Source organism: Dreissena polymorpha, chromosome 1 (assembly GCF_020536995.1).
Source record: "Dreissena polymorpha isolate Duluth1 chromosome 1, UMN_Dpol_1.0, whole genome shotgun sequence".
NCBI lineage: Eukaryota > Metazoa > Mollusca > Bivalvia > Myida > Dreissenidae > Dreissena > Dreissena polymorpha.
The window spans coordinates 157,002,873-157,018,982 of NC_068355.1; the positions used below are offsets into that span (position 1 = coordinate 157,002,873).

The window sequence follows — 16,110 nt, forward strand, 5'->3', positions numbered from 1 at the left end:
TAGTTTTTAAGAGTTTGTATCTTTTGATCTTTATCATTTCAATGTCAAAACCATATTTATAGTTAAAAAAACAAACAAAAAAATTATAGAAAAGAAGTTCTTGAAGATTATTACTTGTCTTGTTTGACTGGCAAATAATTTTAAGCTGTTCCGACTTCTGCTTCAGTTCTTGTGGTTCAAGCTGTTTGGACTTCTGCTTCAGTTCTTGTGGTTCTTGTGTTAAGCTGTTCAGACTTCTGCTTCAGTTCTTGTGGTCTTGTGTTAAGCTGTTCGGACTTATGCTTCAGTTCTTGTGGTTCTTGTGTTAAGCTGTTCGGACTTCTGCTTCAGTTCTTGTGGTTCTTGTGTTAAGCTGTTCAGACTTCTGCTTCAGTTCTTGTGGTTCTTGTGGACAATCAGACTAATGGTAATGTGGAGCCTGAAGAATAGTTTGATGCATATCTCCCAAACACATTGTCAGGTCCACAAAGCAATCATTTCTCATGTCAATTGAAGCCTGGCCAAATTTTATGTATCTAATTACGTTACTTGTCAAGGCAAGATAAAAGATGGTAATTTAACATGAGTGTGACAATTTGATGGCATCTGCTCTGAATACTAGTAATTGACAGCCATTCTGGTCAATGAAATTGTTCCTCAGCAAGGCTGGAAATCCATTAGAGAGCCCTTTTATAAGATACCGGTATATAAAGCCTTCATTTGCAAATTCTCAAGCAGTTTTCATAATTCTGTCATGGAGAATAAAGGTTAGCTAATATACTTAGCTTGCAATAAGTTTTGAATGTGTGGCATACCCCTGGTGTATGTTAACCCATTTATGCTTACCGTCTAGAAAAAAGGCATTAGCAAACAGCGTAGACCCAGATGAGACGCCGCATGATGTGGCATCTCATCTGGGTCTACGCTGTTTGTTTTAAGGAATTTCTGTAAGAAATATTCTAAATATAAGAATAAATATACTAGACATCCCTAATTTTATAAATAAATTGATCCAATTAAGAAGGATGGGAGAGTCCACTAGGCATAAATGGGTTAAGTTGATCAGCGTTTACATGACGTAATTGCAAGTTGACTCTGACATCCCCTTGAAGGTTACACATTTACATTTAATATTGGAAGCTATTAGGTTATTAGATTGATTGATTGTTGCCTGGCACTATGTGGCAAGGCAAAATGACATTGAAGATGAAGCTGAATATTCCTGCGTTCCTAGCTTGATTTGACTGTCTACACAGCGAGTGTATCACTTTTGTCATATGCTTTTTTTTCAGTTGAGTTTTATTCAAATTATTTAGTCTTTAGTCTGCTTCGTATTTCATTTGAACTTCTATCAATATTGAGATATAGCTGCTGTTCACCCATGTTATTCAAAGGCTACACATTATATTACACTGAACACTTACTTTGCAGGCTTCAAGTAACTACTGTTATTATCAGATCAGGCTCTCGTAATCTCATATATTAGATTATCTATAGCTAGCATATATGAGCCACGTTCTGGGACAACAGGGCTTAATGCATGCACGTTTAAAGTGTCATCCCAGATTAGCCTGCACAGTCCACACAAGCAGATCAGGGAAAACCCTTTATGCTTTCATGGAATTTTTCATTTATAGGAAGTTTCTTCTGAACGTTAATCCAGTCTTGGCAGGAAGTATTTTCCCACATTACCTTGTACCCAGATTGGTATTCTTCTGTCTTCCAGCCCACCGTTTTCTGGTTCTGATCCCATGAGGACGTACAACATCATCTTGAAGGGTATCGATGTCATCGAATTTCCGAAGAAAATTTCACGCAATGCTCATGTGCTCATTAAGAAGCTGTGCCGAGACAACCCAACTGAACGTCTGGGATACGGCAAGAACGGGATAATAGATATTAAGAAAAACAAGTGAGTAATACATGCTTGCATTACAAAATGTCGAAACCAGAATATTGACTGCTAGCTGCTGTACTAATATTCAATATTAATCAACAATATTAAGCTAATAGAATTTGATCTCAGAATTAGTGTAGTATGTTTAAGAAGTTGTTTTATTAGCTCTACTGGCCAAAGGTAAGAAGAGCTTATGGGATGGCGTGGTTTTCGTCCGTCCGTGCGTTAGACTTTTTCTTGTTTACGCGATAAAGTCCACAGTTTTCATCCGATTCTTTTCTTGTCTTTATATTAATGAGGACTTGAACCCTATTGAAAATGGATTACATCAGAGTAAAAAGTCCAGAATTACTCCCCTTGAATTTGAGAAAATTGTGAAATAAGGTTTGTTTACACAATTAAGTCCACAGTTTTCATCCAATCATTTCCCAACTTGCACAGTGTCTTTATCTAAATGATGAATCAAACCCTATTGAAAATGAGCAATATCAGAGTTATAAGTCCAGAATTATCTCCCCTTGAATTTGAGAAAAAAATCAAAATTCAGTTTTTTTATGTGCTAAAACCCATAATTTTCATCCAATTCTTGGCAAACTTGCACAGTCCCTTGACATATTGCTTTCATATTTTGCAAACTAATTTACCAACATGACCCCAATCTATAAACAAGAGCAGACAACTGTATCAAGCATTTTGTAAGAATTATGGCCTTTTTTCCATTTACAATATGCATATTACTTTAGTTACATTGCCATAACTTCTTTATTTATGATCAGATTTTATTAAGTCAAGAATGACTTCCCCTTGAATATGAGAAAATTTTGAAGTCCCACTTGTTTACGCAATTAATTCTACAGTTTTCATGCAATTATTTCTAAATTTGCACAGTATCTTTATATCAATGAGGACTTGAACCCTATTGAATATGAGCAGTATCAGAGAAATAAGTAAACAATAATCTTTCCTTGTTTGCGCGATTAAGTACACAGTTTCCATCTTATTCTTTCCAAACTTGCACAGTGTTTATAGCAGTAGAGCAGGGATCATATTTTCCCGCAACATCAATCGGTCTGGATATAAATGGGGAAAAAGTATCCGAAAATTTATGTCCGAAATTGACAAATTACGTTAAAATATATACCATTGATTTTGCCATTCATGAAGGTGGTATAATAAATGTACCAGTAAAATTCCCTTAGTCATTTTTTTAACGGAACAAACTATAAAGTACACGAATTATTTTGATTCTAATGCGGTTTTTACTAAAGATTTATACAATGTATATTATTTTTCTTGTGTACTGTCTTATGTGAAGTTCCGCCCATAAAAATAACTTTCGGCTGTCCTGTCGATCAGATCCGTGACTTTCATTCATAATAATATTACCGGATTATTACGCTGGTGGAAAATGTATCGGCATGTTTTGTTTAGTTACAGCGCGTGCTTTCAGTGTATAAGGTGCACAATTTTCGACCACCCTCGTTAATTTCGGACGCGTCTTTAATCCGCTGTTCACAAATTTTTTATTCTTTGTCTGACGTGCAATAAACCGGTCCTGACTGGTTTAGAGACTGCAGCGAATGGTTTATCACACCTAATCGAGATAATAATGTCATGAGGGGGGTGTTAGCATGTGCACTGTGTAATTGATTTTCACAGGAATTTTAGCAAACAGAATCAGACCGACTGTTTATGATTTTCAATCGGTCTTTCATGACCGCAATCGGTCTAGGACCGACAAAACCGAAAAAAACATGATCCCTGCAGTAGAGCGATTAAGGCCCTCATGGGCCTCTTGTTAATTCTTATTCCGAAATGAACTAATGATTGATGGCACAAACATGTTTAGGTGTTCTAGAAAAAATGATCTTTTGCCTTTCTTTGTCTTTTCCTTCATATATCTTCATGTGTCTTGTTGGTTTTCAGATGGTTCCAAGGCTTTGACTGGACTGGACTTGCAAACAGAGCTATGGTTCCACCTCTTGTACCAAAGGTAAAGGACTGTCTCCATTTTGTTTGTCATACACAGTTATATTTCAATAGCTCTTCTTTCTGCCCTATAAGACATAATCACCTTTCAGAGTTGACAAAGCACTTATTACTTTGTATGGATTTCAGAACCTGAACTGTTAAAATGCTCTCATTCTATCAGATTTTTATTATGAATTGCAACATATTTGGTATGCTTCAAAATGATTAAAATAAACAACTCCAAAATCAGGAATACCGTTTTTCCATGTATTGTTAGATCAGCTTCGTACAGAATCCCTGGAGTTAATGAAGGCATTGGTAGTTTGGCTATAAATTGGAAAAATGGTGTGAGTAAAGCACCTTGAGAATCAGGTTAGCAAAAAATAAGGCGTTTTTCTTTGTCACAATTTCCTTAGAAAATAGGTTAATTAGATAAAAGTTTGACAGATTACGAGTGGAGTGTTTTTGTCACCATTTTCACTATCATTTTCCGTTTCTTGCTCTCTCGTTACTTAAAATTTGACATTAATCTGTGTTATTTATTGTTGTTTGCAATGCCTAACTTATTTTATTTCTGTTTGTTTTTTTAGCTTTCTGTAAATATATGCTTTCATTTTCCCTTGTGGTGATTTAATGTGTTGCATTTTATTCTTGCCAATAACTTCCTAATTATTTATTTGTAAGTGTTCAAATTATATAAGGAATACAAAGCAAACCTATAAAGCATTTTGCAACTATTTGTTGGTGGCTTTGTTTTCTTTTTGAAATGTTATCAATTATTTGGTCAATAAGACAGCTAAGACTAATGCATTTCATGAAACAGGATATGCACAAATGTATTTAATGCCTGTATGTTGGCAAGAATAACTTGAGATGTTCTTGTTTATCTAGGGTAGCTAACTAATGTATATATATATAATGGTATATTGATGTAGCTTAGAATGTTTCCCAGTTTTACATTAGTGTATTAAACTTTAAACAGCTGCTCAACAATTAGAATTAAGACTTTTTATGTAACTAAATAAAAGATGGTAAAAGAATTTCCATAAGATGACTAACCAATAAGAAATTTTAATTTCGAAAAACGGAACAAAATGTTGGTACATTTGTTTGCAATAAATAATGCATTATTAATTGCTTCAAGAGCCTTATTGAAAAATGAATGCAACAATCATGATAACTCACACTAGTCTGGTTATTATTGCTCAGTTTATTTCATGATTGAAGCAACATGCTACAAACCAGTTCCAGGCAAGTTTCTTGACAATATTTACATCCAGGAAACTCCCAGTATAGACAATATTCATATGTTAATTCATTCCCTTGAGTCAGTGGTTGAAATTTGAACAAATATAAAGAGACATATGCATGCAGCAAATGGATAAATCTTGTATTAAATCAATACATCAACAGACTTTAAAGGTACGGTTTGCTTCAAAATAGGAACAAACATTACATGACTGGAAAAAGGTGAGGATTGTATTTGTGTGGCCTTCCTTACCTTCATGTTTGGAAACATTACTTGAATGCATTTCTGTAATTCAATTTCCTAGTATAATTGATGTAAACTTTAACACGGATAATCAAATGAACTAATACATGTAACATGGCCATCCTTTAAACATAGCTTGTTTGGAATATTCTGACCGACTCACTAACATTTTTCCCTGACCCTAACAATTTGTTAGAGGTTCGGATTTTTTTATTTATTTTAAGCCATCTTCATGAGAAACTATGAGCCAATGGGAGGGAGGAGGGGAGATAGGATACTTTAGTCCTCCCTATGCTTTACTTTTAGCGGCAAATGTCAAATTAAGTTTGAACTTTAGATGTTCGAATTTAGGAAAAAAGATAAATTTATGGATGACGTTTAAAAAAATTCAAATCAAACACACAAAACATAGCCATCTAATTAGTTTGCAATGGGCATCAGCTTCGTTTAAAATTCACTTTTAAGGGACACTTTGTTCGAATTTGTGTTGAGTGTTTAAAAAAATATAGAACATATAAACGTATGGTTGAATGTGTCAATTTACTGTTCTTTGATACACATATTATATAGGTATTGCATGTTTTTTTAAAGTACAAAAACAAGATAGTTATGTCTGCACTAAGCATGAATAAAGCTTTCTTTCAACACAAAGTTTGCAAATTACCAGAAGCAAAATGGGTAGTGCCGATGTACTTGTTCAATTGTTTAACCCATTCCTTCTGCATCCACCCCATACTGATAAGACACAGGAGTTTGAAATTCTATCAATATAGCTAATCTAATGGCTAAATATTTTTTTTTATACCCCTATATAGTATAAAGACTATAGTATAAGACTACTAGTCTTTATACTATATAGGGGTATACATTTTTTTTATTAAGCCATTAGATTAGCTATATTGATAGAATTTCAAACTCCTGTGGATAAGATATCCCCAATATTTTAAACCTATGGCGTACCATTTGGGTCAAAAGCCAACAAGAACTACTATGTAAAAAGAAAAATGTACTTCGACGTACAATATGTACGTCGAAGTACATTTTTTCGTACTTCGACATACAAAATTGTACTTCGTCGTACAGTTTTTACTGACCCATATGAGTGTTAGCCAATCAGAAGACGCCTGACATCTCTTGCTTTTAGAGGTATTTGACATTGAACATTATTATTATTATTATTTATACCAAATTATGCAACTATTGACCGCTAACTCATATATATTGAGCGTATTTATTGAACATTATTATTATTATTATTATTTATAACAAATTATGCGACTATCGACCGCTAACTCATAGATATTGGGCCTATTTTTTTGCCTGGTGTGGCGGAATTAACCTCTGACTTATGCAAATAATGGTTATCACAAAATACGACCAAACCAGGGAGGTTATTGTACAATTTTAAACCCATAATCATTTGGTAACTGTTTGGTTACCGTTGGAAATTTCCTACACAGTAATGTGCTTGACCGTGATACTCCGCCCTTCATGGTCAATAAATACTCACAATATGCTTGATAATTTTAATTTTGAAAAAGGTAACCTTGAATCTTCTTCAAGTTGGTATATAATCTATTTCCATGCATTAAATACTTCTTTGTAAAATGTTTTTTTTTCAATTTTGATATTTTTATTCATTTTGTCCTTAATTTAAAAAAAAGAGATTTTAAACATTAATTATGAATAAATCTGAAGGAAAAGCGGCTCAAGAGACGTGTTTTGATTGGCTGTTAAAAAAATTTGTACGTCGAAGTACAAACATGTACGTCGAAGTACAAATTGTTCTTCGACGTACAAATATTTACTTCAAAGTGTATTTCATATTTGTACGTCGAAGTGACGTACATATTGTACGTCGAAGTACATTTCTCTTGTTACCTAGTAGGTCTTGTTGACTTTCGACCCAAATGGTACGCCATAGAAACCTGATCGACAACTGATAAGCCACTTCAGACACTTGAGGGTACTCTGTTAGGATAAAGATTTTAAAGTACAACATTTATCATGGACTTAATGTTTATATATGCATACATTTTTAGAAAGAAGACAAAATTCTGAATACAGTAATATATAATTATTTTTTTATTTAATTGTGTTCAGAATTAAATAAAATATAAGGCTGTAAACCCGGTCAGATAAAACAAAAAATATTATAAAAAATGGAGGCAACATTTTCAACTAAATAAATCAATATGGTCTAAAGTTTCAAGTGGGAAGGCATATTTACAGATTTATTGTTCATTATTCTTGTAACCTACAACAAAGTATATAAGAAAGGTAATGAATTGCCCTAAAAGCTAATGCATGACAATAATAATTTATATATAAATAAATGAAATTAACATTCAGGACAAGAAATAATGATAATGCATTAAATTGTACATATTATGAAGAAAATAATATGAATTAAATGCAAATAGTTTAACAGTTAAGGATGGCCTTGTGCATGCAATGTCTGGTATAACACTTGTACTGTGCTCTTAGAATGTGATTTACTTATTACATGTACTAGTAATATATGATGTGATTGATTGTTTTCTAAAACAGACACCATAGGATGTGATTGGTTGATCCTTTTATGTAACTGAAAGAATGGGTTTGATTTATACAATATTCTTTCTATAATATTATTAATTACTAAAATGGTCAATTGTTGTCTCATTATGTGATTGATTTCTTAGATGGATCACCTAAATTGTGATTCATTTCCAGAGCTCTTTATAAAATGTGGTTCAATTAACAATGTACCATTTAGAATGAAATTGACATCTAATGATTTCAAAATCTGAACCATGATCAGTAATTGGTAATGAACCTCTGGTAATGTGTTTTATTACTCAAACACAACTTAATCCTTGTAGAATGTGACAGCTACTTGAATGTAACTGTTGGGTGTTATTTTATAGTGGTCTTAATTGTTGAAAATCAGTTAATTTTAAACAAATTTAACCCTGCAAGATATAATGTTAAACTTTTTTACCTAATAAGACGTTCACAGATGATGATGTCTCGTTTTTGCACTAAAAGGCAAAGGTATATTACCCTGTCTCAAAACATTCCTACAATTTTCATAACCAAATAATTGTTTCAACTTATATATATTGTATACCAATTAGTTTTAATTTTTAAATTAAATTAAATGTTCAATGTGTGTAATTCATGCAGTTTCACATTTTAAAATATATTAATTGGTATACCATTACATGTATTAAATATAACCCACAGACATTAACCATCAAGCAATATTTTATCTGTAGCAAAGAATAAAAAAGTTTAAAAAGTGGGAAGTTAAAATCTTCAACATCTTATTGTCGAATTTGAACAAAATGAATATTTCCATGCATAGATATTATCCGACAATCTATGGCTATGATAAAATAAAGAGCAAAATGCACTGTGCTCTCTTTTCACATTATAGAGACAGCAGTCGAGCAAGTGCAGTAGCAAACAAGTAAAGTAACTCTTGCAAGGTTTATATGATTGCTTTCAAAGTTTACATGATCATTTGCAAGGTTTACAAGATTGCTTTCAAAGTATACATGATTGATTGCAAGGTTTACATGATTGCTTTCAATGTTAACATGATCATTTGCAAGGTTTACACGATTGCTTTCAAAGTTAACATGATCGATTGCAAGCTTTACATGATTGCTTTCAAAGTTTCCATGATCAACTGCAAGGTTTACATAATTATTGCTTTCAAGAATTACAGGATTGCTTTCAGGGTTAACATGATTGCTTACAAGAATTTCATGATTGCTTGCAAGGTTTACATGATTGCTTGCAATGTTTACATGATTGCTTGCAAGGTTTACATGATGGCTTTCAAAGTTTACATGATTGATTGCAAGGTTTACATGATTGCTTTCAAAGTTTACATGATTGCTTGCAAGGTTTACATGATTGCTTGTGGTTTACAAGATGGCTTGCAAGGTTTACATGATGACTTGCAAGGTTTACATGATTGATTGCAAGGTTTACATGATGACTTGCAAGGTTTACATGATTGATTGCAAGGTTTACTCAATTGCTTTGTCTGGGTATCAAGAAATAGGTGAACGTAATATAAAATATACATGTAACTCCTTAAACTCAATCATTTTAACACTTCTTAACGTGTATCTTCTTGACTTTGGTTATGAAATAAAGTTGCAATACTTTATTATGTATTATATAAATTCAGCTATACAATATTTTTGTTTTATAGCCATCATCTTCAATAAACAAATATTGTAATCTGTGTATGCCATATTAAAATTATGAAAATTAATTTATTGAAAAGCATTGTAGCTATCTTTCTCTATTTATTGATGATTGATTGATTGTACGGATGAATTTAGAAGTATTTTGCGAGTACATTCTTGTATGTATAATTTTTTTGTTCAGAACATACAAATTATACGTACAAGTATTGCTCTTATGTAATCTAAATAATGCTGCTGCACTTGCATCCATTGCTCTTCTTATAAATGTGTACTTCACTATGAACACCAATGACCCTGACCTGTGCCCTTTATAATTTAAAGTGCGACCTCTCGCCATTTTACTAATAGATTCAAAGGTGTTCTACAAATTACATTAATAAATGTCTTAATTTGGAATTTAATAGTAAAGAACATAGAAATTGTCTGCAAGCATTTCAAACTGTTCAAGTGTTTGCAAACTGAAGTATTGGCACATATTCTTGAGAATAAAGAATGGTATCGCTAATAAATGTGCCTGGTTGGAAAACAGGGCTTCATGCATGTCCGATAAGTTTCTTCCCAGATTTACCTGTGATTCCTTAATTCTTAACTGGATTGCTGCTTAGAAGAGACGTCCCATAAACTGGAAATCCCATTAAAGTGGAAAGAGTAACAAACTGCACAAGTTAATTTGGATTGACCATTTAACACACATGCATTAAGCCCAGTTTACCCCCAAAAAGTGGTTCAAATACATCCATTTATAAATATTTTAAGTAATAAAAAAGCATAAGTCATTCTGTCATTCCAAGACACTATCATTATTTAATATTCTTCATGATGTGTCAATATTTAGTTTCAAAAGATGTGATTTGTGTTAATATATGTTTTGATATGTAAATGTAATCAGACATTTTCCAATTTTCCCACCCAAGGTATCCACATTTAATCACTAGATGCCAAACCTTAAGCAGTAGTTTTAGATTACTGGTTGCATGTTGCAAATTAAAAATGTGCATAGACTCAAGCTGTTAATTTTGCTTGCAATTCTTGGTATTTGAGCATGAACTAATTTTCTTATAACATAAAACATATATAGTTTAAGATTATTATTACATGTATATGTTTTTGGTTATTATTACATGTATATATTGAAAGGGTTTTCATCCATTAATAACAGTTTTGAACTAGATTACTCAGTGAGCTGTTTTTGTTCTTAAAGATGCTGTAATTTTCACAATGACTGTCATGCAGTTTATTTTCATGTTAATTATACCCCAAACAAATTAATTTGGGGGTTATACTGGAATCACCTGGTCTAAGGGTTAGTCTGTCATGCGGCTAATGTATAATTTGTATTGCGAAGTAGTCTCTCAGATTTCTGACTATCAACATGAAACTTTATAGGTTTGGGGTTGTGCGGAAAGCACAGGCTAATCTGGGACAACACTTTATGCACATGCTTTCAGACTGGTGTTCCCATAGACTGGCTCATTTATATCTCTGTTTGCAGGTTAAAGGCCCAGCGGACTACAGTAACTTTGACCACTATCCAAAGTCTTTGGAAGTGCCACCTGACGAGCTTTCTGGCTGGGATGCGGACTTCTGAAAATCTTGACAGTGTGCTGCAGTCTGTGATATGGTGTTAGTGGTAGGCAACATTTAACACTCCAGGGAAATCATTTATATGAATAAGGTTGACCCTTATGTGCATGGATGCAAATAAAATAAGAACAAAAATGTTTGTGCATATAATGCAGTTGTGGCTTGAATGATTGTGAACATCATCAACTTGTATTTTCATAGAGTATTTGAGTAATCTCTTGAAACATAAGTTGGTAACTATTTCATAATTGTGCCATGCTCTTTGAAAACGGGGATAACTGCAATTGCATGCGCACATGCACATAATTAGGGGCGACACTTTCCGCCTTAACTGGATTTTCTTTGAGAAGAGACTTCCTTGAAATAAAAAAAACAGTTCAAAGTTTTGTCCCTGTTTAGCCTGTGGGAACTACACAGGCTTATCTGGCATGACACTTTACACAAATTTATTGAAGACCATTTTCCTAGAGTGATTCTCAATTATATCATAATATGTCTACCTAAATTATATAAGACTTGTTTTCATAGATCAACAAATAAGCAGCATAAAGCAGCCATTTCCTAAATTGGCATGTATTGGTTATTGTAGAGGGTTCACCTTAGTTTTGCATTCATAGATCAACAAATAAGCAGCATTAAGCAGCCATTTCCTAAATTGGCATGTATTGGTTATTGTAGAGGGTTCACCTTAGTTTTGCATTCATTGATCAACAAATAAGCAGCATTAAGCAGCCATTTCCTAAATTGGTGTGTATTGGTTATTGTAGAGGGTTCACCTTAGTTTTGTTCAAATACTTATCTTTGGATATCATATACTTCCTGTACAATACCTACAATACATTTCAGGTGAAGCCTGTTGGCTCATGTTGCCTGAAACTGGACATCAGTGCTGCTAAGGAAGAATTGGGTTACTTAGCAAAAGCCATGAATAGAAACAACACATTGGCTGAAGTTTATTTTTATGTGAAAAGACAGAACATTCCAGATTTAATTCAAGACATACTAGTTTTTTAATTAAATCACAAATGATCAGGAAAACAGTGAAAAATGCTGCCTTGGCAAAGACATTATTCAAATTTAGTGGTGTATTTGTTTTATGTGTTTTATATGTACCGGCAGTTAGTCAACAACATCACATGTTTTGGTAACAAGGCAATCAAGTCACATGCACTGGTAACTAGAGATCCAAAGCATATGCACTCGTAACTAGACAACCAAATCTTATGATCTGGTAACTTGGCAACCAAATCACATGTACCGGTGACAAGGCAACCAATTCACATGTGCTGGTATCAAAGCAATCAAATCACATGTACTGGTAACTAGGCAACCAATTCACAAGTTTGCTTAGCCAGGAATAGGGAACAGGTAACCTGGACTGTTTAACTTGGAGACTTTGAGGCAGCCTTAGCTGGGAATGTATTCTTCATGGTTGCATCTCCACCAACTGCCTTGAGAATTTTATTTCACTTAATAACGCAATTCATTACAACTATTCTGAAGGACAGTTGTATTCATGAGTAAATATTAAGAAATATAGATACGTGTTTGTTTGATACTGTTTATAATTAACATACATATATAAGTTCTGATTATATTAAACTTGTTTTTGTGGAAAATCATTATTTTGTGTTAAGATTTACCATTGGCTATCTTTTTGTTAAGTTTGTTAAAATGTGTATGATATATATACATGTTTGCATGGATGATATATTTGTACATGTGCATTCCAGAATACAGCATTGTAATTTGCCGATTCTGTATACTTGTTACAACATTGGAATATTTGCAATACTTTTGTTGTTTAACAAGACTTTTTTCTGTCTTGATTCTTGTTTTTTTTAATTGAAGATTTCAACTTTTTAAAATAATAATTCAGTTTGTTTATTTCATTAATTTATTAAGACACATAGAAAACATAATAAAATGTAAGAAATTAATTTTAATTTGGAATTTAGTTGTTGTTTATGTTAAAGTTGTAATTTTCATCAACGCATCAATTGTCATAGTCCATATGCCAAAATATCATAAAATGAAGCCAAAATACATTGCAAAATAACAAACATGTCAGCTATATGCAAAATGCATGATGTTGAAAAAGACTACCTTTCTTTTTAGTAATCTTTATATGAAGAAATCTAGTGTACTTTGTATGTGCATTTTCTCAAAATAATGGTAATAGTTATTTATTTTTTTGAACTTCTATAAAATCCTGAAGAAGATTGATTTAGAATTTTGCATTGTGTCGCATTTAATGTATACTAACTAATTATTATGTGTACTTGCCCTAGAACTCGTGTATTGATAGGACAGCGTTATTTTCAATAATGAAAGAAGTATCCATTTTATGCTTTCCAGTGGTTTATATAGAAATATCAGTCAAATCAAACTTATAATTCACTGTTTCAAACAGTGAAAATAACAGTGAAAATTATTGATAATTTTCACTGTTTTACAGTGAAATGACTACATTTTTTGACGAAATGATGTCAATATTGCAGCAAATTTCTCTAGTTAAACTATCTTACAATGTAAATAAAGAGAAAATGTGAGAAAAGCATCAAATAAAAAGAAAATTGGTTGGATTCTATGGAATATCAATTTTAATTCACTCGTGATCATAGAAAAAATGTTTTATTATTTAAATATTATTTTCTATGATCACTTGTGAATTAAAATCGATATTCCACCAAATCCAACAAATATCTTTCATGTTATTGCTTGATCTCTGTTTGTAAAACATTAATTAACAATTCAAAGTAATTGAGCCTCGTTCTTCACATTTGTGTAGTGTGGTCCCAGATTAGCCGGGGCCCGTATTCACCAAACAATTCTTAGACTTAAGTCTAAGAATAAAGAATATTCTTTAAATTGATATATTCAATAATTACTTGAATTTTGAGTAAAACTTGTTATTAACCACCTCTATCTGTGGCATTCTTCATGTAGAACAGTTTGTTAATGACACAAGTATCAGTGGAGGCCTCTATATATTCAAACAATGAATGCATTTTTCTTGGTTCCAAGTCTTTACTTTATTCTCAAGTCTAAGAATGGGTTGGTGAATACGGGCCCTGTACAGACCACACAGGATAATCAGGAAGAGTATTCGCGCCCTATACTGAATTCTTATTTAGAAGAGACTTAGTTTAAAAGCAAAATTCCAAATGTGAAGAAAGTGTTGTCCGTGATCAGCCTATGCGGACTGCTCATGCATTATAATAAAGCCCCCTTTCCTTAGAGTAAGGCTCAAGTGAATTTTAACCCTTTACATGCTGGGAAATTTGTTGTCTGCTAAAATGTCGTCTGCTGAATTTCTAAAATGAGCATTTTCTTTGATTTTTTTCAAAGAATACTATCAGAATAGCAAACAGTTTGGATCCGGATGAGACGCCACGTTTTGTGGCGTCTCATCTGGATCCAAACTGTTTGCAAAGGCCTTCAAAATTCGGTTCCAGCACTGAAAGGGTTAAGGCAATGGGCATAAGTATCTGTAGCCAAGGAATAATCCAATATATCTGTAGTTAATTATGATAAACAAGTAGTATTTGTTCTATACATGTGCATACATGGTGGTTAAACTGTTATCCATTTCATTTCTCTGTCTAGCAAAGGTAAGCAGATACTACCTCAGTAGTTGACACTAATACTAGTCAAATATTCATAGCTAGTCTATCCATTATATTTAATTAGAAACATTTCTAATGGATACCTTATTTCTGTTTTTACATGCTTTAAAAATCATGTATGGTAACCTTTGCATTGAACAGAGGTCTTATGTACAGTATTTATGTTGTTGTACTCATTTGTGTTATTTTGTTTGAATGTACAACCATTCCTTGATTTTTGTTGAAAATATAGTAAAAACAAACTCAAGGTTTACAATTATAATCAAGTCATATAAAGCTTTTGATAGCTTCTTTAGAACAAAACATAATTTTTTACAATACATATATGATAACATCATTACACAACATCAAATTATAAAAACATAAAATATGCAATACAAGTACGTAAAGTCATCTAAGCTAGGAAAAACATGCACTTCATATTATTTCATGATTTTTTACAAAAGCAGGAAAACGGAAGAACTAAGGATTTAAATAAAATGTCCATTAGTTTACTAGTTAAATAAAGATCGTTTGTTATTCTACGGACTGAATTCATGGAATCTTGTTCTACAACTGTCTCAACAAATAGATTATATCACCATTAGTTGTTGTGTTTCCAAGTATTGATTGATTGTTTACACAAACTATTCTTTGTTTTCAAATTATGTAGTTCAAGATTGTAATTTAAAATGGTATTGTTATGAATGTTTTACCCATGTTTTGTAAGCAAATGATATAGAATCATTTATTATTTCATATATGTGTATATTCTGTATCCAGTTCTGCTATTTGGATACTTTAATTTGTTAACATTTCGTTATTGGATAGCTTAGTATAATGTTATGATTTAGATCTTAATTGTTACTCTCTTGTTATGTTCTATTTTTATATTATATTGGATGAATATTGCACAGGGGTCATTTTTAAGAAAAACAGAAATATAAGACAGTTTAAAATACAAAAACATGTTCCGTGTTATAAAACAAAACATTATGATGGTGATCTCAAAAACCGCTTTGGACACAAAGATAAAAACAGATGCAACTAGAGCTTTGTCACAGACATGACGTATACCCCCACATGCTGCATTGACACAGAATATTTTGCATGTTGTCGTCACAAAACAAGAGAAGTTAATTTATGGCGATTTTTAAGAATTATTATGCCATTATCATTAATGGCCATTTTGACCTTTGAACTCTTAAATTCTTTCGCATGACACGCTGTCCAATGACTGTGAACAAAATTAATGTACAGAGTCATTTTAAAATCCTTAATGAATGACATAGTTATGGCCCGGACAAGATCATTTATGGCCAAATTTGACCTTTAAACTCAAAGTGTGACCTTGACCTTGGAAATATCGAC

General features: G+C 32.4%; 1 protein-coding gene across 4 annotated transcripts in view; it reads left to right on the top strand.

The window, feature by feature from the left end:
- LOC127857618 (cGMP-dependent protein kinase, isozyme 1-like) overlaps positions 1–15,700 on the top strand; it is a 92,296-nt gene extending 76,596 nt beyond the window's left edge. For all 4 annotated transcript variants that reach the window (XM_052394129.1, XM_052394118.1, XM_052394140.1 and 1 more), the window contains 4 exons: positions 1,706–1,891; positions 3,803–3,869; positions 11,040–11,177; positions 11,978–15,700. In XM_052394129.1, coding sequence (XP_052250089.1) covers positions 1,706–1,891; positions 3,803–3,869; positions 11,040–11,135 — 349 coding nt within the window. In that variant the 3' untranslated portion in view covers positions 11,136–11,177; positions 11,978–15,700. The remainder of the gene's footprint in view (positions 1–1,705; positions 1,892–3,802; positions 3,870–11,039; positions 11,178–11,977) is intronic.
- Positions 15,701–16,110: the final 410 nt, after the last annotated feature.